Source organism: Drosophila albomicans, chromosome 2L (genome assembly GCF_009650485.2).
Source record: "Drosophila albomicans strain 15112-1751.03 chromosome 2L, ASM965048v2, whole genome shotgun sequence".
Lineage (NCBI taxonomy): Eukaryota > Metazoa > Arthropoda > Insecta > Diptera > Drosophilidae > Drosophila > Drosophila albomicans.
The window spans coordinates 10,370,476-10,395,206 of record NC_047628.2 but is presented as its reverse complement, the minus strand read 5'-3'; the positions used below and the strand labels follow the sequence as shown (position 1 = coordinate 10,395,206).

At 39.0% G+C, this 24,731-nt stretch overlaps 1 protein-coding gene across 2 annotated transcripts in view; it reads right to left on the bottom strand.

Annotated features, from left to right (window-relative positions):
• The window catches only part of LOC117564236 (discoidin domain-containing receptor 2), a 159,423-nt gene that overhangs the window by 43,813 nt on the left and 90,879 nt on the right, over nt 1–24,731 (bottom strand). Inside the window, exons 9-15 of one of the 2 annotated variants that reach the window (XM_052002801.1) lie at nt 20,613–20,771; nt 19,905–20,149; nt 19,412–19,559; nt 14,646–15,162; nt 11,541–11,789; nt 11,004–11,096; nt 10,748–10,816 (exon numbers count right to left, since the gene is read on the bottom strand). In XM_052002801.1, coding sequence (XP_051858761.1) covers nt 10,798–10,816; nt 11,004–11,096; nt 11,541–11,789; nt 14,646–15,162; nt 19,412–19,559; nt 19,905–20,149; nt 20,613–20,771 — 1,430 coding nt within the window. In that variant the 3' untranslated portion in view covers nt 10,748–10,797. Of the gene's footprint in view, nt 1–10,747; nt 10,817–11,003; nt 11,097–11,540; nt 11,790–14,645; nt 15,163–19,411; nt 19,560–19,904; nt 20,150–20,612; nt 20,772–24,731 lie in introns of those variants that run through there. The other variant, XM_034242927.2, reaches the window with a different exon arrangement.

Genomic DNA, 24,731 nt, shown 5'->3' with positions numbered 1-24,731 from the left:
GAGAGAATTTAGTTACTGATTGTTTTACTATTAAAGTCATTTATGGTAAATTGCATTCGATTGCATAAACTTCAAAGTGATAATAGCTTGGAGTATTGCGAGACCTTTCCAATTACGTACAGTTCGATGCTTAACTACTTATCATATATTAAGAGCATTATAGTCTGTCTTTTTGCCATGCTATCATCAATTTCTTCGCTCTTTCCCTTTTGCGTTGAATGCAAAATTGACAGTCAGTCAACAGAAACGTAGCCATTGTCGCCGCATCGCTGCCAGTGCCAACGCAATCCATCACAATCACAAAGCCAACGCGACCAGACAGCGACTCACACACACACACATACGTTCACTGAATCAAACTCACACATACATAAACCCATACAGACATATAGAGTCATTCAGTCAGTCAGTCAGACTGTCATTCAGCAATAATACCACAAACCGAAAATGCCTCAACTTCAGTGCAACCAGGCGACGATCTCCGCTATGGATAGACACAGCGAGAGAGAGAGAGAGAAATAGTGGAGAAGAGCGAGAGGGAGGCCCCAAAAGCCCAGAGCCCAGAGAACTCCAGAGCACAGACGAGGGATACGGAATGGCAGCCCCAGACGTCGGCTTACCCAACCACATTTGTCATTTAAGCTCAACCAAATGTAATATGAAAATCGGCATGAGTGAAAATGTCAACGTGCATTGTGGCAACCAAAAGGATTGGGCATTGGGTGGTGCATTGCCCATAGGTGTTTTGGGTAGGAGGGTGGTTGGGTTGGCTTCCAATGGTTTCTGCTGCTTCTGCTGCTGCTGCTGCTGTTGGTTTCACAGCCTCGTCGCAATGTTGTGGAATTTCCTGTCAAGCTAATTTCCTTTGGGTGCAACGTTGGTTGACTGCATGACTCTCTCTCTCTCTCTCACTCTCTTGGGCTGGCTGCTTGGTGAGTTGAGTTGGTTTTGCTGTTTGGTTGGCAGCTCGTTGAATCAATTCACCTGCATGCATAAAATATTTTCGTTGAAAAAATATTCAAACATTGCATATTTTATAGTTTATTGACTGCTCTCTCTCTCTCTCTCTCTCTCTTGCTCCCTCTCCGTCTCTCTCCCACTCTGACTCTGTTGTTTTATTGTGTTGCTGTTTTTGCTACTGCAACAACTTTTCAACTTGTCAACGGGGCGGACTTTGTTGTTCTTCGCTGCCCTTTCGGCAATTTACGTTGCGCAGTTGACATAAAATGAGCGTCATACATACACACACACATATATGTATGTATATGCATATAGCTGCTCCCAGTAGTATACACGCCTCTCTCCCGCCCCTCGACCATCTTTTCTGTGTTTCACTTGCTATTTACCACCTTGACTTGTTTGCCAATTGCAGCAGTAGCAGCAACAGCAACAGCAACTGAAACAGCAGCGTTTTTCAGCGTTACGTGTCGCTACATTTGGGAATTGTTTTGTGTGTTGTGCACATCCATAAAAATATGTGTTCACACATACATTCGTCTGCTTATACACACATCTCTCACATACATACATAATAGGGTCATGTGAGCGTATCGTGCGGGTGCAATTTACATGCACTGCGTTTCTGGAATGTGTTATTAAAATTTATGTGCGAAAAAGGTGTCGAAATGCGGGCCGGCAACAACATGGACATGGGGACCCGAATTCAAAATACCGAATACCAAATCCCGAGACCCCAAAACGTCAGTAGCAAAAAAAAAAACAAAAAAGAAAAACAAAATACAACGGTGAACAGCAACACGGCCAATGAAATGTTTTTACCACTTACATTTCATTCTTTCACTCCGCGTTTTATTCAGTTCTGCAAACAAAATGTTGAATATGTTTTCCAACGAATCGTTCATAAAAAAATATGCCGGAAATCAGTTTTGAAGGGTGACAATATTTATAAAATATTGCTTGACTATTTATAACTGATCTTGTGTGCATTTACCAACTTTATCAGAACTAAAAAAAAAATTTAAAAAAAATTAAATCCAATTAAAATTGTAATATTACAACCAACAGAGGTTTTTCCATCAAATCTTTAAGTTTCATTATATATGAAATAAATAATTATTTGCATAAAAAATTATTATGAGTTAAATTAAAATTTATTTTGAATAGTACCAAAATATATAAAATAATTTCCATTTTTTTTTTAAAAATATATTTATACTCAAAACTTTAAAAAATGTTGTAATTTCTCTTCAAATTTAATACAAAATTATTTGAAAATAAATTACTTTTTCTGAACTATATTTAAGTACTGAATCCATCGAAAAACTATTAAGAGCAAATGACTATTTTCTTAGATACGCAAAGTAATTTAAATATATAAATGTACTTGGGCAAATAATTGCCAGATGTAATTACGTTTAATATTAAGTGTACGGTAAAGCGTTATTTGGACACGCCACGCAAAGCGAGTAGTGAATAAATACGCCTGCCGCTCAAGTCAAAGTCAAATATTGTGCATACGCAGCGTTGTACAAGGCTTCTGGTCATGCAAAGTGTGCGAAATACCAAGGCTATTCCCATAGCTGTGCCTCTGAGGGGAAATTGTTAATTTCGTGGCGTGTGCTGACTTCACTTGCGTATGTTTGTTGTTGCCAGTTTTCGTCATTTAAGACTAATCATACCTTCTGCATTGTGATTTGCGATAGTCGCGAATTTCGATATTAATATACAGTATATATTTGTAGGGCCATGAGCCAAGGGCTTTCAGCTTATCTAATATTCTGCTTGTTGTTGCAGCATCTGCACGTTGAAGCGTTTTGCCCCTCGACTCATTTCGTGTTTGTTTTTTGCTGCATTTGAGAGGCACCTCGGGGGTTGCGGCTATTTGCGTGTCTGCAATTTGTTTGTTGGCTGCCCTGCTGCACTTTCGAGCCATTTTTCGAGTGGCGTAATTAAGAAAGCAAAAAGCGAAAGCTTAAGGGGCTGCAACTAAGCCAAGGAGACGACACTTGAGCCAAGTCAAACAGAAAACTGAAAGCTCGAAAACTGAGTTTTGAATACAGTTACGAAAAAGATATGATTAGCTGACAGATTTAAAGACGCAGACTTGAAATGTGGTAAACTCTCTCTCTCACACTCTCTTTGGTAATGCAACTTTGCTTATCAGCCAAACAGCAGCAGGCAGAAATTTGCTGTTGCTGCTGCTCTATTTTGGGCAAAAGTTAAACTTGGCTTAGCAAACTTACACATAACGTCGGAGTGTGTGTGTGTGTGCGATTTACACCTGCTGCATATTGTTGACGTGCCACATCAGTTGGCTGTTTTGAAATTATAAACCTTGTTGAAACCCGAGTGGTCGTCGTCGCAGAGCTCTCAGTTGGCAGCTGAGGACGCTGAATCTATCTCTATCTCTCTCAGCAAGTTGGCTGTTAGTTTTTAGCAAAGCTGTCAGTGTCAAAGTGACTGTCAACATGCCATTCAAAATGAAAATTAATAACAATATGCAAACAGCAGCAGCAGCAGTAGCAGTTGTCGCCACGCCCCCACATAGATGGGGGCAGCATGTGTCGTTGGTGTGTATTTATAGAAGTATACCGAGGTAGATAAAGATAGATACGAACTGCATGCAACCTGACCACATTCAGGTGCAGGTTTTTGTGGCATTAGTTTTCGGATAGCTGGCAGTTTTAGTTTCTAATGCAAACTTGTCAAGTTCAACAATCGATGGCACGATGCCACAACTTCATTTCCACAAATCGTAATGGAAACTGTCGGTCGCTATCTCGCCGCTCTGTGGTTGCAATGCTTTCATTTCGAAAAGAACTTAATTATACCCTGTGGACATTGGAAATAGCAAAACGAGGTATGCAATTAGACAAGTTCTTCCACAGAACAATATTAAATTATTAGTAAAATCTAAATTTATTTTTCCTTTTATAAATAAAAAAGTAAGAAAGTTACAGTCGAGTGTGGTCGACTGTGAGATACCCGCAACCCATTTTCAATTAAAGCAGGACAGCGCGGTATTATTTGAAAAATGTATCATCTATGTATATACCTAGAAAATATTAAAATATACCGAAGATTTTATTTGAAATGTATATAATATTAAGTGGTGCGGTATCATAGCTAAAATATACCAAGTGAGTATACCAAAAATATTTAAATATACCGAAAACGTTATTTGGTATATTGATATAATAATACGTGGTGCGGTATTATTTTTTTTTTGAAAATATACCAAATGAATACGCCAAAAACTCTAACATACTATATACTGAAAACTTTATTTGGTAAATCGGTATGCTATTAATTTAAATCAAACTTTATCTGCGTGCAAAAATTGCAAGTGCTGTTAAAAGCAAGTATAGCTCTGTGTCTTTTAGATCTAGGTGTTCAAACGAACACACAAACAGACGGACATTTTTAAATATCCTCTCGTCTTTTGACGTTGATCAAAAATAAATATATTTTATAACTTAGGCGGTATTAAAATGCTGCAATTAATATTTTTAATTGCCTAATTTAGGCAGCTAAAAATATATATATTTTAATTCAATTTAACAATCTCCAGTAAAGACTATTTTCGGTTTTAAGTTCAAGCTTCCAAGCTCAAGCACTCTCAGCTAATGTTTTCTTTTAGAAATAATTGCATTAGCTTGATATCTCTGGTGCTGATCCGTTTTTAATTTTCTAAACGTTTCAGCTGCAAACCATTGAGAATTGACCTTGCTATCTGGCTTGGCGCACATTGCAGAGGTTTTGCGCCACTTGCAATCCAATTGAACCCGCCGCGACCTATGACAACATTCTACACACAATCTGCAACAAAATCGAAGTGCCGAGAAGAAATCAGCGCAAAAAAAGTAAAGAAAAGCGATGTGTTTGAACACACAAAATGTGCTTGGTTTGCACAAAACGTAGCAGCGACAACTGTTCAACTAATTTCGAATTAAACTCAACGATGCCGAGAGAACGAGGACATTTCCAGTCTCAGCCTCAGTCGCCGCTCTCCTCGTCTCTGATGTCCTTCCAAAAAGGACTATCACGAACAATTTTTCAGCATTTAAACACTCAAGTGCCAAGCTAATAAACGATATTAGTGCCAAAGCTCATTTCAACAAATATTGTCAGTATAGTCTCAGCACTGTGTGTGTGTGTGTGAGAGAGAGAGAGAGAGTTGCTTCGGTTGCCACTGTTGCTTCTGCCACAGTTACTGCTGATGTTGCTGCTTCCACGGCTGCTGCTGCTACTGCTTGCTGCTTGCTGCTGGTGTGCAAACATTTTCCAAACAGTTACCAAATAAAAATGATTAGGAACGTGACTAAGAGTGCGAAAAATGTTATTTACTTAGCTGATGTGCGCTATGGGGCCCAGACACAACGACTATGCCAACGACAGCGATGGGTTATGCACACACACACACACACACACACACACACACACACACACATGTGAACACACACACACACATGTGAACACACACACGCATACAACGACACCGCACACTCAATTGCATATACCGTCAGTCGTGTGTGTGAGTGGGTGAATGACAAAAGTTTGCTGCATTGCGGCTGCCAACATGATGGAATGGGGCACAACTTTTTAGACACATAGTGAAATGACATGCCAGCGAAGTACCCTATAGACATCTACATTTAGAATGCAAATCTAGGCTACGAATTTACGAATACTTTAATTATCAAATAAATAATTCAAGTCTTAATCAAGGTTAATAAGCAAAGTAATTATAAATGTATTTTTGAAGTTTATACCATTCAACAAAATTTGATGTTAACCGATAACTTATTATAATAAAATGTTGTATTTATTTATTTATTTTATATACTTAGTTTATATACTCATAAAATGAAGTAAATTGAATTATTTATTAATAAGCAGAGTGCATGATTTCATTTTAATTTGAAGTCTGCTCTAAAAATGTGCATTATGCTCATTAAAAATGTATTAAATAATAAATTTGCAAAAAAAAATCACATCTTGATTGGGTTATTTGCTAATACATTTTATTCTGGTCATTTATGTAATAATTAAATCATTGCTTAAAATATTTGCTAATTAATAATAAAATGAGATTTGGTGAACTAAACTTTTTAGAGTCCTCCATATGAATGTATTTTTTATTAAAATGTTTAATTGAATATTATTAGTTTAAATATATATATATTATCTAATTTCTAATTTGAGTCATTTGTTTATCCTATCATTTTGTATTAGCATTTTAGTCTCAAGCTATTTTGGTTGACAAACCTCATTTTTGCCCTTACAGGGTATATTAAGAAGTTGGTTAAGTTGCGCAGACTGCACAGCTTTTGGGTGTTGAAAAAATACTTGAAAATTACATGAAAACTACGCACAGCAATGGCAATAAATGACAACATTGCCCAAGCACGCCCCTTTTTATACGCCCTCAACACTGAACACTCAACACTCGGCGCAAAATTTCATATCTTTTGGGGGGCTTTCATCCAAGTGATAGCGTCTGTTTGTCTGTGTGTGTGTGTGTGCGAGAAGTTCGTTTCGTTTTTTTCTTTTTTTTCATCATCTTTTGCAGCACTTGGAAACTATTTTTAAACAATTTCTGGGTGCACGCAGTGGCACGCCCCTTTCCACATGACGCCCAGCACTTGGCCAGAAGGGAAATGGCGCTGATAAGAGTTTTGCAAGCAGCGGGAAAAAGCGGAAAAAATGCGTCGTTATACAATATGCGCCCGTCGAGAGGGTCGCAAAAGGAAATGGATGGGTGCCACTACAAATGTACTTTGTTGTTGTCCCTCAGTGTGTGTGTGTGCGTGTGCATCAGTGTGCGTGTGTATAAATTTCTGCATATTTGCACAGTGTAAACTTTCAGCCAGCAGAAAGTGGGAATTGTAAGAGAGGGGGATAGATGGGAAAATACACACAGGGCACATTGTTTTTGCTGCTGTGCTCTCTCTTTCTGTCTTTTGCTCAAAAGTAGGCAAAACTATTTAAAAGGCCGAAACTGAAATACATTGCACTTTTTGGCCAAGGATTCTGCTTGCAACAGCAGCTGCTCTGCATATATATTTTTTTTTTATTTTTTTCGTTTTCGTTTTCATATCCTGTGGTTCTCTCAACTTCCTTCACATGCATTCTCGCCCTCGGCTTGTTGCCAGGAAATGTTGATAAAAGTGCTGCCATAACGACAATACCAATGGAGTTTCATTTAAATCATTTATAGTTGCTGTGAAGTGTCCTGCGACCGCAGCCAATGATACTACAAAGTAAATTGGCTAATTGATTCGAATGGCAAGATGATGCAAGTCGTAAGTATATAAAGATAATAATGTTTAAGATAGTAACGAGGGTGCTCGACTCTAAGATAAAAGCAAGACAGTGCGGTATTTCTTTAATAATATACCAGCACAGTATACAAAAAATATATTAAAATATACCGAATGCTATGTTTGGTATATATTTTAAAATATAGTAGATTGCCGACCAAAGCAAAGAGGCCGGACAATATACCAAATTGATATACCATACTACTACTAAAATATTCCGGAATCTACATTTGATATACGAATGTACTATTACGTTTAAAATACTACTATCGATTTTCAAATATACCAGATTGTTAATCAACGCAACGATGACCTGACTGCGTTATCTCCTGAGCTCGGAGACAACTCATTCTGTCGTTTACATACATTTGCTGGAGGCACAAAATTATACAACTTAAATTCATTTTTATTTAAATATATTTCCATTTAAAAAATATGCAAATTATACTGCACAAAGTTGTAGTATATTATTTACAATTTGACTATAAAATGAATTGAGCAAAATTTCTATCTGCTCAAGCACATTTTGCACTTACTTAATCACACTCTGTTGATGCTTGTGTATGCAACACCTCGGAATGATTGATAAATCTGACTGTAGCCTTTAGACTGTTGGTCTTATAGAAAAGTGGTATTGTGGTCGAGAAGAAGCACTTAAATTATAAAATACAACCCCGACATGAATCCTAATCCCGAGCAACATTGTGTGCAAAAAAAAAAAAAAACAAGTCTGCAATCAATGATACGTAGACAGAACTCAGAAGGCTACTCTCTGCTGGCCAGACGACCAAACGAACCGCAGAAGCCGACAGGATTTTAGCATTTTGCCGACATCAACTAAATTTGAGGCTTAGCAAAAGTTTTTGGTTTTGAAGTACACAACCAAAAAAATACAACATTTTACAATATTTACAACAGCAATAAACTCATTTCCTATGAGTCAAATACAAAAGCAAAGGCAAAGGCAAAAGCAAATGGCAATGGCAAATCCAAAGACAATTCCGACTTCCTGTTGACAAAACACATGTGAACTACAACTACAACTACAATAATAATAATAACAACAGCAACAACAACAATAACTGTGTACACTTATATTTACTGAATTTCCTCTTTTGTGGCACTGGCTGAGAATTTTCTCAACGTCAGCTGTTTGCCATTGGAATCCGACCAGAAGTAAAATCCCAACCAACAGCACATTAGTTAAGTATAAAATTTTAATAGTGGTCGTGGGCATGGCTCTCCAGTTTCAGAGCCCCAACATTTGCCCAACAATTTGTATGCCTCCCAGTGTGCTGTGACAACTTGCAATAGCCACAGGCAGAACGAAGGACGGTAAGAGAAGGAGAAAGAGAAAGAGGTCGTCAGCAAATTTGTGCAAATTTGGCTTGTGGCCAGAACTACTTTACAGTTGTGCGGGCGACGGCTAAAACTGTTGTGAAATTTTAACTAATATCAGCTACAGCTACAGTGGAGTGATGGAGCGATGTTTGTGCAAAAGAATTTGCCAACTTTTGACTATGAATTCTGTATGCCAAAAAACAATGCAACTTCGAATTGATGGCGGTATTGAGAGATTTAAAGTTTAACACATCGATTAGATATATAATACATTTTGGAATTTGTTTACTTCGACTCTACTTTATTTCTATGATCAAAATAAATGCTTCTCAATAATATAAACTTATATTTTATAAGCATTAGTTATGTTAATTTCCCTACTAGTTACTCTTATTAGCTAATCGCCTGTAGTAGTTATAGTTACACTGTTGTCTCTCGTCTTTCGACTGTCTTGTCTCATTGTGCAAATATCACTCAACTGTATTTTTTTCCATCACTTTGCCATTCAGTGTGGCTTTTTTGGCCAATATTTGCCAATGTTTTGTCAGTTTCTTGGCTCGTTGTCTGCTCGCTAGGTAAAATGCTAAATCAAACAATGCCAAGAATATATTCCATTCCATTCCATGCATGTCTCTCTGTCTCTCTATCTCTCTGTGTGTGTGTGTGCTGTGTGTATTTGTCCTCTGGTCCTTTGTTTGCCGGGCAAATGTAGCATAAATCTTATTTAAGTGAATTCAGGCTGAAATCTTAGTTAATTTTTATGGCAAATATGTTAAGCTACCCGAAAAGAAGAGAGCAACATTTTCAGCTGCTTGTAAGTGCTTTTGCTTGATGCCTTTAGTGACAGCGCTCTAAGCCTTCGCTTCTCTTTCTGTCTCTGGCTTTGACACAATAATTGATGCTATAAATAACTCAAATCGTTAGCCAACGAGTGAGTTAGTGTGTCGACTATTAGTAAGAGAAATTCTATTTGCGTGTGGCTCGAATCAATTGCCTTGCAATTGTCTATTGCTTACAGTAAAAAAACAACGAATGAAAACACTAGTAGTATTTGCGCTTATATTGTTGGTGCTGTAAAACTATAATGGAAACATCATAAATATGCCAATGTCTTGGGACCACGCCATGCATACGCAATATTTGTAGTTACATTGCGCATACGCCGCTTTGTCATGCCCAAAAAATTTATAGCCAGCAATTCGAGCGAACTTTTGCGGAACACATGGCCACAACGAGGAGAAATAAATAGAATAGGAAAATATAGATAACTCAGAAGACAGGTTGGACGCCATGGCCAATTGCTGTCAAATGATATGTTGCTTACCTATCGAACGAATTCCACTTTTTTTTTTATTATTATTGGATTGCATTGTTATGCAATGGAAGTCATTTGTGTGGCCAAAAAAAGACGACAAAATTTCTTATTGGATTTCAAAGGCATTCAAGAAATATGGCCACGCCATGGCATGCCATGTTACATGTTCGGAAAAGTCTATTGATTTGTTATGACGACGACGTTTGCGATGACTACAACGGCAACGGGAACGGCAACGACGGAGCTAAGGGGCTGGCTGCTATAACAACAATGTCTACCATTCACTTATAGAAGCTAAAAGCAAAAAATTCGCCCATAAACGACAGCAGGGTCGTCAAGTGTTGCCATGGCCATTGTCGTTGTCGCTGTCGCTGTCGCTGTCGTTCTCCTTGTTGACATTTTCATTAGCAAATTAATTTTAATTGATTACATTTTATGCGCAAATGTGCAGACAGCAGCGTTCCCAATATATTGAATTACAATTTTATTTATAACTTGGTCTCGCTTTCATTCTTTCTTACAGTTTGCCGCGTTGCCGCCAATTTGGCTGGGCAATAATGTGATATTATTAGTTGATTCCATTTTGGTGGGACACAACAAATTTCATTAAAGTAACCTGAGAATTGGGTAATGCACAAAATGTTGCAAAAAGCAATTTGCGCTCAGTTGACACCGAGGTAGTAGGCGATGGTGCCACAGGTGTTCGCATTGGCATCAAATATCAATGATTTCATTTACTTGATCCCAGAACGTGTTTATTTTTATACAATTTTCTCACGAATTTCTTCGCTGCGTCTCTCTGCAGCAAATTAAAGTACAAGTGATTTTCGAAACATCTTTTCTTGTCTCGATTGCCACTCAGCGACAAGTTGAAAAACTTTTTGAACACGCACCAAGAAAACCCAAAAGTACAAAACCCAGGAAAAAAAATGAAAAACAAAAATACTTTCCAGCATGTTAAGTTAAACTTCAATTTGCTGCAATGATGCGACAAAAATTCAAAAGAAAGACAGCACGAAGGGGGGCGACAAGCGATGCTGGGTATTCTTATCTTTAGCACTTACCTTGTTGCCAGATCCCGATGTACGAAATTCATTTGCTCCAAATGCTTCATGCCCGATGCAATTTGTGTGGCAATGTACACTAAGCAGCCATAGCTACGAGTACAAGCAAGTCGGAGGAGTAGGAGGAGGAGAAGGCGGGCATGAAACGGATGCCAGCGGAGGATGCCAACGTCAAATGAGAATTTCAAAAGTTTTCGCGTGTGGCAAGGACGACAACGAGAATGAGAACGACGACGACGACGACGTCGACGATAGCAACAGTGGCAATGGCAACAAAGTTAACGAAGTTTTTACATCCGTTTGCGCATGTTGTTGGTGGTTGGTTCGGTGGTTGTTTCGTTCGTTTTGGGTGGATCGGCGTAATCATTGAACACGAGACCGGAAGTGTAGCGTCGGCAAATGGCGTCGGTACAGGAAGCACGATAAAAACGCACGCAAAAACGCAGCACAGGGCAAAAAGAAAAGAAAAGAGACACATCACATTAGATTGCTGTTCATTAAAGGGAGCCAGAAAAAACAAACAAGTCATCCACTTACCTTAGACTCTTGTTGGCCATCAGACCTGTGGTTTCAGCCACATGCTCCTGTAGAAATTGATTCAAATCCCCAAGACAATTTGAATAGTCCTGCACCATGCAAATGGGCTCATCCCCCAGACAGGCGCCCACCAAACGTGCCACATTCGGATCATTAAGACGCGTCAGCTGCTTGGCCTTGCTGCGAAATTCCTTTCGAAGATGATCACTTGCGCCGGGTCGCAACGTAGCCACAGCAACTAGAGTGGCACTAAAAGTATTGCATTAAGAAATATATGTTAAATGGAATACAACTTAATGCAAATTTAAGTACTTAAGTGCTTTGTTTGACAGTGCTTATCTGCAGTAAAAATATATTTATATTCAAATTCGAATCATATAAAAATTACGCCAAATAACACATATTTATTTATTTATGTAAACACGTATTTAAGTAAATTATAAAAATGTAATTACGTTTTCTGTCATTTAGATTTAAAGTTAATGTAATTAAAGTTAAAATTTTATAAAAATTTTGTTTATTTTGTTCATTATTCACATATATTATTTAATTAATTTTTTACTGTATAAGTATTGAATGAAAGAAGACTCCTTTACAGTGGAGTTATTTTCCTGAATTTTATATTGATGCAATGCAATTGTATATTCAAGTTTACAATGTAAAATAGTTTCCAATTAATTTTACTTCATGTTTAAACATGTATTAAGACAGGAGTTGTAAAAAATGTACATTTATTTAATATAAAATTTCGTTATAAGTGTATTAACGAAAATAAATTTCTTAAATGTAATTTGTTAAAAAATGTAATACTTTTGTATTTTAGCAGATCAGTTATTGTCTTCCTTATACAAGTTTCAACTTTTAAAAAGTTTATTCCAGATGAGTTTGCAAAGATTTAAAAACGTATCAATCAGTTTAAAATTATATCTCTCATAATATACAGAGCTTTAAATCAAACAACTCCCACACCTATTTGCATGTTGCTATTGTGTTTTAGGTAGATGTAAAAGTGAACAATGTCAAAGATGAACTCAATACTTCACTTAAGCATTGACGGTTGATAAATGTGTTGTGAGTTGCTCTTGTTGCATGCTCACAAGTTGACCACAGATAACTGTACGTTGCCTAGCCACATCTCCCGCTGTGCTGCCACTCGCAGCTGACCACACTAGCATTTCCAATCTATATCAATTGAATATATGCATATAGTATATGCATACGGCATATATGTATGTGGGATGCCCATGACAATTGCTCTCTAGCGCAAAAATCAATTAGAGCAGCTCAACAATGTCCTGGTCTCCTCTGGCGATGTCAATATATGAGTATATGTGAGAGTAGTCGCCCTTTTGCAATTTTGATACGTAACGTAACAATTCGATTTGCCTGCTTGCTTTAATAGTTTTGCGGTTAGAAAGCCACAAAACGTATTACGTATACGTAATATTGCACTGCAGTGCTGCAGAAAAAGCAGCAGCAGTAGCAGCAGGCAGCCGACAGGGATGAACCCCCTAGGCAGCTGTATGCAAAATAATTAACATACACACTCACACACGCACACACTGTCCCACACACACACACACATTCAGCAGATAGATGAAATGCTCTAAGGGCTGCCGCTTCTGTGCTAAAACTTCAAGTGGCCAACACCAAACGAGGTCGACTGCCTCTTGTCTGCGTACGTGTGTGTGTGTGTGAGGGGCGTGGCAGTCTGATAAAATATTAATAGACAGCTGGATAGACAGTTATCAGACAACAGATGGACTTTATTGTCCCAGACTACAGATGAAATTTATAATAGACACATGCAAGTTGAAAATCAAACAGCACACACTGAGTTACGCATACGCCATGTTATCTTGTTGGGGAAATGAGAACATTTTGCCGCAGCATACAAAATGTATCCACTGATGCCACTGACCACGCCCACAATTGCCCTTTACTCATATGGCACAAGTACTTTTATAATGTGCAATAAAAAGCTTCAATTAAATGGCAAAAATGAAATCAAAGGTAACTGTTTCTTCTCCTGCTCCATGCTCCATGCGAGCACAATGCCAATTTTTTCAGTTCTCTTTCTCTCTCTCTCTCTCTCGCTCTTTCGCTGAGCTTGTCTCGTCTGTGTCTGCGACTGATTCCTGATGCCTTGGTTCCCTTTGGTTCTGGTTCTGGTTGCGGTACTGTTTCTGACTGTTGACGTTGCTGCTGATGCTGATGCTTTGGCTGCCTTTTTGGTTAAAGTTTTCATAATGGAATTTCTGATAAGCTTTTTTGTGGCCAGCATGTGCTTCTGTTGCCATTGTTGTTGTTGTCGTTACCGCAGACGTGGCATTATATGCCACAAGCCTGATACCTACAGCCTGCTACCTGCAACCTGCAACCAGCAAAACTGCAATCTACAACATGCAGCAGCAACATCTCACAGTCTCACTCGCTCATCGGGCTTCGCTTTGCTTTATGCCTTTTCATCTAACCATTTGATATGCTTCTACAATCTTCCTCTCACTCCATGTCTGCTTGTGTGTGTGTGCATTAAAGTATTGCGGTTTTTCTCATTGTCAACTATTGTTATACGAATTTTTGATTTTTCTTTTCATCTGCAAAATGTAAGCAACTAGCCCTTTCTTTTTTTTTTTTGTAAGCGGCAGTTTGTTGATATGTCAAAGCGAACATTCATTTGATGACAACGTTTGAATGAATTGCTCAAGTAACAATTGATTTATGTCCATAAAATGTAACCTGTCTGAAAATGCGAATCAATTTCGGTTTTGATAAGGCCAAGTTTTTGGCGAACTTCGTTTACAACATTAGCGCAACTCGTTGAAGTTAATCGGCTGTTGCTCCATCGAGCTAGAATAGCTCATTCAAACAATTAAGACAAGTACTACACTGTGAAGAGCTCTCGAATGCGGCTGCTGGTGTTTCAGCCAGGGAATAGTAGACCGCAGTTCGCAGTCCGTGTAGTCTGTAAGCCGTAATGCAGCTCATTTTTGTGTGTGTTTTGCCACGAATTTGAGTTTCATTTTCGCAACAGGCCTTGCAGGGCACAGATACACAGATACAGATAAACAGATACAGTTAGAAATAGGGTTGGGGGATACTTACTTCAGCACATTTGTTTCGCACAAATGCAGTTCACCAAATACGCCGGTGCCCAACTTCTCGACGATGACGAGGGACTGGCGCGGAAACTCCTGCACTTGGCAATTGGCCTGCTCCTCGTTGATGTCGGCGAAATTAGCGCTCATATCCAAATTGTAATGATGCGGTTTGCCGCCCGTTGGCGTGGGCGTGGTCGCTGCCGTGTTCGAGGAGCTCAAACTCAACGAGCCGCTGCTCTGAGAGCCCGCCGGCCCCATCACTGGCTTGCTGCAAATTGGTGTTGCTGCGTAATATTTCTCTGGTGGCGGTGGCACCGGCGGTGGCAGTGGTGCAACTGCTGCTGCTGCTGCCGATGCCGCAACAACTGGAACTGGAACTGCACCAACTCCACCCACTCCAACTCCAACTCCGACGATGGATGCATTAAGCGAACTGCGGGCGGTGCCAGTGCCAGAGGCATTCGGTAGCAGCTGCTGCATGTGAGGCACCGCATAGTCCTGGCAAACAATGTCCGGCACATCTGTGAGCGAGAAGCGATAGAGAAACAGAAACAGAATCAGAAACAGAAACAAAGTGAGGGAATGTGGATGAGGCGAAGGGGGTTTCCAGTTCAGAGAGTGTTAATTTTTGACCATAAAACTGAGCTGCCAAAACAATAAACTTTTAAGCGCCATTTTACGTGCCAGCCAAAAGTTTTTGCGCCGGCAAACGAATTATACAAAAAGATGCCACAAAATTTTACGGATATACAAGTGAAATTTACACTCGACTACACAAGTCGTAAAGTTGTTAGTAAGAAACTGTTAGCAATTAAAACAATGAAACATCTTTCTTTCGCTCCCCCTTCAGGGCATTGCGTAATAATCTTGCTTAACACAAAATACAAAAATATAAAATAGGAAAAGGATTTTTATAGCTCGACTTTATAGTATTTTAAGCACAATGCTGCTATATATATTTATTTATAATTCTATTTTTACCTTACTACACAAATTGTTTAAATAATAAAAAAAACTATGTTTCATAGTATTTACACACTAAAACTTTTTCTATTTTTTGCTTAACATTATTCTATTCTATTTTAATTCTTTTTAAAATACCTTTAAATTTAAGATAAAATATTTAGAAAATTATTTTAATACCTCTGTTTTGTTGCTATAACAATTTGCCAGCTGTTTTTAAATATTTTTGTAGACTCACTTCTTTTTGAACCTTTTGCATGTGGGAAATGTAAAGTGCAAATCTTGCATAAAGTGTGACCAGGTCTGTTTCATGTAATGCCATCTCACTTGTGCGAACTGGACTTTGTTCTTTTGTCTCTCGCTTTCATTTGTCTTGTCCAGGACTTTTGTTGCCTTCAACTTCAAACTTTTCCCATTTAGTCAACTCTCATTGCAGCAGAGAGGAGGAGACTAAATGTTGGGAAAACAGAACCCCGGGCAAGACAAAATGGCGTGTGGCAAAAAACTAAATGAAATTAATTGCAACTTGGCGATGCTGTTGTCTCGCTCCCACTTGTGCTCGCAGACGGACAAGTTTTAATTTTATTGTTGTTGTAATAACATTATTTAGTTTGTGTGAGTGTGCGAGTGTGTGTGTGAGTGTATGTGTGTATGTGTGTGGGGCTCATTGTCTGTCTATTCTCCTTGTGGGCCTCTGTCTTGACTGTCATTTTTGCATTCGTAGTGCCAAAAAGTAGTGAAAACATAAAATAACAGACAGTGCGAGAGAGACAGACATATGCAGCGATAGACAGACAGATCGGGAGAGGGAGAGAGAGAGACAGACAACGAGAGACAGACAATTCAACGTTAATGACAAAACTTTTCGACGACTCTGTGAAATTCGTATGCAAGTTGTCTGTATATGCATTTGCATGTGTGTGTGAGTGTGTGTGTATGTATGTGTGTAAGTATAGTGTATAGTATGTACACTATGTAAGTATAAATATGTATTTGAGCAATCAGTGTCTCAGTTTTGAAGTTGCACTAAAGTTTTGTGGCCTTACGTTTTCAACTTGAGATTTCAGAAATGTTGAATGCCCTACACCAATTAAAGCATTCACGAATTGTGCAACCAAATGTGACTTTGGATTTCAAGAGAAATATAAACTAGGCGGCTTAACAAAATATAAGTAAAATTAAATAAAATAAATATAAATAAAACCTACATATATTTATTTATATTACATAATATGTTTGTAAGTTCCCTGTGGGAAAACATAGTTTATGAGATAGGTCTGTGTTTTTTTAACATTCAGACTTTAAACAGCTTAAATCGCACAAAAAATCAAAAAGAATTAAGCTAGAGCATTAACATCTGTATACAATATAGTTGAATATTAATTTCCCTTTAATTTAAATTGAAATAGAAGATATGTATTTTGGTATTTATTCGGGGAGAAGTTAAAGATTTCTATTTACACAAAAATAATCATGGATTACCATAGGGGCATACCTAATATACAATATAAAGCTATTCTTTCAAATACTTTTTAGAAATTTTGATAAAATTAAAAGTAAATAAGCAAACCGAAAATGTATAATTTGTTTTTTTTTTTCTGAATAATTCTGAGTAGCTTAAGGTACTTTTTGATTTGCTGGCGATAGCTAAAACTAATCATCTAATTTACGTTTCTACACAATAAGAAATGCTCATCAAGCACCAACGAAATATTAAATTGATTGTAATTATTATATTTTTTTATGGAGCTGGTTCTTTATAGTATAATTCTATAATAATTTTCATATGTTCGCTTTCCCATAATTCCTTTACAGCTTTTTACGCTTTAAGTATACCCATTTCTTGCTAGTTTAGCTACCCTTGAGTTCACTTTCATTGCACTATATAGTTGCGGCGATTACTCAGAACTATGGGTGCTATTGGACTGTCTCATGCATAGCTGGGAAAATTGCGACCTGCTTTTAAACGAGTTTCGTTCTTCGTCTTCGGCTTATTGCCATGTTTATTTGCATGCAATGTTATTAAGTGAGAAGTTTTTCGCAGGCATTGCAGTCAGTTAAGGAGCGAGAAGGATAAAGGGAGATTCGCTTCAGCATTGGCAGTGCAAATTGGCAGTTGACTTCAAAAATGGGATTTAATTTGAGTGTGGAGTGTGTGTTGTGAGTGGAGAGTGGCAGTCAGGTTTTGTGTGGCGTGGCAGAAGTTTTGCAGCCAGACCAAACGAAGTTTCAAGCACTCAATTTGAAGCGTGCGGTACGCGCGAGACTGTGACGAGTGACTGCGAATGAAACTGGTACTGGAGGAGTTCCATGGCCAAAGTTATAATTTATTTGAGCTAAATTAAATTATTATAGCAACGGACGGACAGACAAAGACAGGAAGAGCGGGTGGATTGGACTGGCGAAGAATCAAAATGTTGAGGGAGGGGAAAACGATGACAAATATTTGCTGCCCAGTTATAAAATGCACCCAAAGGCAACATCAGAAAACTTTTTGCCAAATGACTCGAGCGCATGAAAGGCGTGCCATAAACGCTCATGATGACAATCACAATGATGACAATAATGATGATGATAATGATGATGAGGACGAAGACGAGGATGACGACGACGACGAGGATGGCGATGGGCCAGGAATGTGTGCAAACAATGTGCTTGTCCTGCATGTTGTCGATTTTATGCGCTTCACTTTGCTTGGTTTCAGTCTTCTACACACTAAACACAGAGAAAGAGACAGAGACAACGACAGAGACAGAGACGGAAACAGAGATGAAGCGAAAGAATGAGATAAAGGCAAGCAAAAAATGTGTAGCATGCCTTTAGGCGGCACACAGAAGACATTAGAATTCATTACAAATTACGTAGCTAAGCTCGTAACCCTTAACCAAGAGTCCAAGGGTCCATGTTCCGTGCTCTGTGCTCCATGCTCCATGTTCCATGTGGCAATTAAACACTGCACATGTTACTCGAGAAATACATGAAACGAAAACCCTTGCGAGGAGAGTCCAACATTTAGTTACTCTGCTTGTCTGCAGCTTGAAGATAAGTTGGTTAATCTGCAACATTGTGTGGCTGTTAAGCAGCTTAAATTCGATTTTCAACTAATGTATAAGGTTGCTTTTCGATAATTGCTCCAGTTAAGCAGTAAACTAACTTCATAGAAGCACAATTCACTGGTTTTATTTGAATAGTTTATCAATATTACGTATACGTTGCGTATGTGTTATGTGTTGAACTAATAAATGGACTATAGAAACTGATACTTCGCAGCTGCCGTTGCATAACGTATCACGTTGTTGGCATACTCTTTCGCTCAGCTCTGTTGGCCTTTGCTGACTAAGCAATTCAAAATTATGTCCTGCGGCGCGAACAACGCGCGCAGTTTCTTTTTTGCCCCCTCCGCTTTTTCTTTTTTTTTTTTTTTGGATAGCTGCTGCACCGCTGGCAAAGCGTCCATCAGACTGCGCTGCACTGGACTGGACTCGACTGGATTTTCATGTTGTGCGCTAAATTAAGCATTGCGTCGTAGTCGCATTTCTCATTTTTGTTTTTTTTTTTTTTGTGTGCTGCAGAAACATTTGCATGTCCTGTCACAGCCAGGACGCAAAACATCAAACTCATCAGGAACGACACCAGCAGCTGCAAGCAGCAGCGGGAGCTGGAGCAGGAGCTGGAGACGTAGTTGAAGCAGCAGGAGCTGATGCTTGAATCATGCTGTGAGCACTGTTTATGGCCCCCAGTAACAACAACTACAATAACAGATTCTCCCCACTTTACTCCCTCTCTCTCTCTTCTGCGTGAACTCACCTGTGTAGTCCGGAGTTACATGCTGACGCTGCAGGTCATTCATGGAACAGGCACTGGCTGCGCTCGTGTACATGTTCACATTGAAGGGCTCGTGGTAGAGACTGTTCTTGTCAATGGACGACTCATTGTCATCCATTGTTGTGACCACCTGAGGGCGAAAAGGTGACAAAAATGTGTTAACAAAAAATTGACGCCTAGTTTTTTGCCAGCATTGCCATTGCAACTGCAACTACAGCAACGGAGAACACAACACTACAGTTTTTAATCATGATTTCTGCATATGGAGCCGGGCACTGCGGAAAAGCCTTTGTGCGTTAGTGGTAGCTAGTTTTTCTCTCCATTTTTTTTTTTTTTTTTTGTGGGTGAACTGACATGCATTTTGGGTGGTGACCATTGATCGGTGAGTGACCCACAGTTTATGTAGTTTTCATGTCAACCGGTTAGTGGCCCCAAAAAAAAAAAAAAAAAAAAAAAAATGTGTAGCACTTGGTACCTTCAAGATTCCATTGGCAGGGCCATTGCCATTGAGTCGCTTATCAATGCCGCCGAGGGTGTCCGGATTGAAGTTGTGCTGAAATGCATCCAGCACATGGCCACGTCCGCGTGCGCGCTTATTGCGTGCTATTATCACGAGGATAATGGCAACCAGAAGCATGATAATCGTTGCCAGCGTTGTGATTATGGCGCCAACGAAATTTACTTCCTCTTCCGGATGGTCAATGGGTTTCGGCGAGATAACTGCAAAGTGAAAACAGAGAAAGAGAATAGATAAAGATAGAGAGAGAGACAGAGCTACGAACTGACAGCAACTAAACAACTGATGCTGATGCTGTGGAAAAGAAGGAAAGCTAAGTAATTAATGAAAAACTTTTGCACTTTTTCACCATTTTCTTCTGGTATACTTTGTGGGCGCTGGGCGCTTATTGTTTTGCCGGCAACACTCTATTGTGTTGTTAACTCATTGTTAATGATAGCAATGGAGTAATTAAAAAAAAACCCACTCACAGACTACAAATTAGTAAGATCCTGATTGAAGACTTATTGTTGTTGTGTTTAAATTAAAAACTAAAAATAACTCAGCATTCCAAATGCGGTAAATATTTAAGGCCATGGCGCCCACTCTCGATGCTAATTAAGCTGGGAGTTTTTGCTGTTTTTGCTGTTGTGGGTGGGCAATTCATCAATCCATCCATCGACTCACCTTGCTTGGTCTGCTGACTTCGCTCCACGCCTCCGTTGCCAACAGTTCGGCCCACTTCATCGCGCTGCAACGGATATTCCGATGTGTTTGGCACGGAAACGCCATTCGAGGGCGGCACATTGAGCAGCTCCTCATCTGTGAAATTGCCTACGACGGGAACTGCAAAAGGAGTGAGAGACCGAGAAACTAGGTTAGCACTGGAAAAAAGAAGGCAGTAAAAAGTGTAGTAAAGTGCAGCAAAGCTAGGCAACAACAAGAAGACTGAGGGGGGATTGGATGACAGCTGCCCGTCTTGATAAACCAGCCAAGCTAATGGCTCTCACATAGAGCAATTAGCAGAGAACGAGAGAGAATCGCGATTATTATGATAAATGAGCTGTTGCTGTTGCCGTTGCTGCTGCTGCTTCAGTTAATGTCAACGCTGATGGGGGAGAAACGCCCAGTTGAGTGCCAATTAGTGTTGCATACTTTTAGGTGTCGCCTCGCCCACAAAACAACAACTACTACAACAACAAGAACATGAGCTCAACTAGTATGGGCGCGTTGAAGCGTGTGCGTTGTTGACCTTTCACAGCCAGACAATAAACAGAAGCGCTGCAAATGCCATCATCCATCGCAGACAGTCGTCGATAACAAAACTGCCGATCCCCTCGCTTTTCGCTTTTTTTTTTTTGCTTTTGGTTTTCCTTGTTTACCCAGCGGACTGGACGGGTAACTTTGTTTTGTTAGCTCATAGAGAATGGTTTGGTCCTGGTTATCCTGGTTGGCAGCACAAATTTCCAAATGCATTTCCGCCTCGAGCGTTTGTTGAACTTCTCGTTTGCTCGCTCGCTTGATATTTAAAAACAAAAACAGGGAAAAAACTGACGAGAACATTTTGCAGAAAATTTCGAAAAACAGCTGAAAAACCGTTGAGGGAAATGCAAATTTTTACAGCTCTTGGCATTGATTTTGAACTTGTTGTGCTGCTGTTGTTGTTGCTGTTCTTGTTGTTGTTGTTACCGCCGCGTGTCGTCTATTTTCTTTGGCGTCAACTTTTTTGTTGGCACACAAAAGTTTTTTGTTTACTTTCGTGTGTTTGAATTTGCCATGCAAATAGCAACGGCAACAACGACAACAACATTTTCGCCATTCTGTCGTTTGGTTTGCCTCGCTTCTGGGTGTTGCTTGTGGCATAGAAGTTGGTCCGCCGCATCCAAAAGTAGCACTGTGAATAGGGACTGCGACGGCGACGGCGTCGGCGACTGCGACTTCACTTCCCCGTAAAAAGTCGCGTCATATGCTCCCTGGAACACAACTAAACCAAATCTAAATGGAGAGTAGGAAAACGGAACCTCGAATATGCTAATTTGTTACGCTGGCTGAGAGAGAGACAAAATGTTAATGGCACCACTTGATGTCTAGCGTATGGAGTGTGGTTTGGCATTTGGAGAGTCGCTCTGAGATTGGCAATTGACACATGGATCGATGTGACAGCTGTATCTAAAGGATTTCCTAAGAAACTCGCATTGAGCATGGGATAATGTGTATTCAGGGATTTGAAAAATGTATTAAAGTTGTTTCTATCTAAATTAGTTTGACATATCAATATTAATGTGGTTATTGCATGAGAAAAATTCAAAGAAATTTGTTTGTGATTTATATAAAAATAAGTAACAAAACAACAGTAGACTGAGATAACAGCTACCGTTTTTCAATAAAAGCAAAAAAATGCTGTATTATTCTTAAAATATACCATATCACCTTGGTACTAAAAAAATACTGAAATATATAATTCGTAATATTTGGTATATCGATATTCTATTTCATTCTAAATATACTAATATATACCGAATACTATATTTGTATACCGATATACTATTACTTTCAAAATATACCATAGAGTTCAAATATACCAGATTGTCAGCCAAATCAACTGAGACCTGAATGCAGCGGTCGTTGATTTCTATGACAATTGTTTCTTAATAATAATAATATAAAAAGTCAGCTTGGCGAAAGTAAAGTAAAGTACTTTACTTTACACCAAAGGTATTTAAAATAATAAAAGTGCAAAAAAAAGTACTAAAATTCCGGAGCTTAAATAAATAGTTGTAAGTAGCTTAAAGTAATTCGATTTGCTTTGGTGATTTCAATAGCTTGACTTCATCTGTAAGTGAGTTATGTTTAATTTCCAGCTGAGTAAATCGATTTTAACTTACGATGATTGTACAAGAATATGAATGTGTTTACTGCCAGCTTTATCTTAATCAGTTGCAATGCACGTGACCTCCATTAAGTTCTCATTGTTTGTCTGAAGTTTGCTTTCTTTTTTCTGTGTTTGCTTCTCTGTGAAATCATTGATTGCATTATGCACTCGGCACTTTAATGCTTTCAATATCAATGCACTTTGGCTGGCACTTGAACTGAACTGAACCATTAAGCAAATTACGATGCGAATTCCGAATTCGGAATTTCAAAATGCGAAATGCGAAATGACGCACATTGTTGCAATTTGCAATCTGCCTTAACTAAGAGTGGAAAGAGGTGAAGGAGGAGGGGTGAAGAGGAGAGGAGAGGTGAGTAAGTAGTGTAGGAGGAGCTCAAGGCCAGAAGCACACTTCAATGGTGCAACAAATCAACTGCATCATATGCTCTGCATATGATGATGCAATTTCATGTAGCATCAACTGCGCATTACCATTCAGCATTCAACATCCAGCATCCAGCATCCAACATCCAGCAAACCTCCTCTCTGTTTATCCCTCATCCCTAGACATACACACACACACAAACATTCCATATAAAAGCACTCTCAGATCTCGAATGGGAATACAAAACGATTTTCAATTAGAAAGGATTAAGCGAGGGAAATTGCTGAAGGATTTAAAGCGCAGCAAAGTTATTGAAATGAATTTGAATACTTGGCTGGCTCACTGACGGACTAGTTGAATAGAATGCATCGAAATCCAAATGGGGGGATAGAAACATGCAAAAATATATTGCAATGTTATTGATTTATAAAGCAAAGCACTTGCCAAGCTTAAATACGCTTCGGGCAAAAAAGAAGAAATGCAGGAATAAAAAAGAGAAGCAAATCTGTAAGCAAAAAGAACTAAGACACAGCCAATGGCAAATGGCAACAAAAGAGAATCGCAAATGAGGCAAGTCGATGATTGAATTCCCTTTTTCACAAAACTGCAAAAAGAATAAATCCCAAACTAGCTGATTGAACTTTTCTTTTATTTTCTTTAAAAACAGGTTGCTGTGTTCGATCTTTTTGACAATAAGATTCTTAGCTGGCATTTATAATTTATATAATGGAGATTTCGTTGCAGTTTTTTAAGGACTCGAGTTGCAGGCTTTGAATGTGTAGGGCATTCCGTGTTGCAAGTACTATAAAGTGACGCTTTATTATGCAACGTGAAAAACGAGGAAGCTGGAGACAGGAAAGCACGATGTTGCCGATGTTACCCATTGCCATTCCCCAGATATCTATCTCTGGCTCTCACTCTCATTTCTCCCGCTCGCTCTCTCGAAGGGTAACCCTGAGGTTCTTCTTGGTTCTCGACTGGTTGCGCTCTGTGCTCATTGAGTTGCAAATTTCAAATGCACAAAAGTAATGCAACTCATTTAATTTTCACAATATCCTTGTGCTTTGCTGTTGCTGCTACTACTACTGGTTGTAGTGAAGCATATGCCATAGCTGCTGTTTCCTTTACCTAACATACTACAACTACGTTCCCCACTTTTTCTGCGAGTGTGTGTGCTTCCGTTTCCCATACTTGTTACAATGCCTCCTCTCAGTGCCTTTCCCCGCTGTCTCGCTTTGTATCACTCTATGCACAATTGCACACAGCACAGAATATAGTATAGAGAAACAAAGCAGCTCCCCAGTTGCTTCCCCGAGCTGCTTTGCTTGCGATGTGAGTTAAGTAAAAATTGGTTCATAGTCTGACTCTCACTTGGTAATATATTTTGCACCATCGACACACACACACACACACACACGCACACTTACATCCAAGCACACACACATACATGCAGCAGCATTGAGCCCAGTTGAGAGTCGACGAGACGAGTTCAGTTGAGTCGAGCCGTTTGCCAAGGGTTTTAATGAAATGCGCAACGAATTTTTAGTGT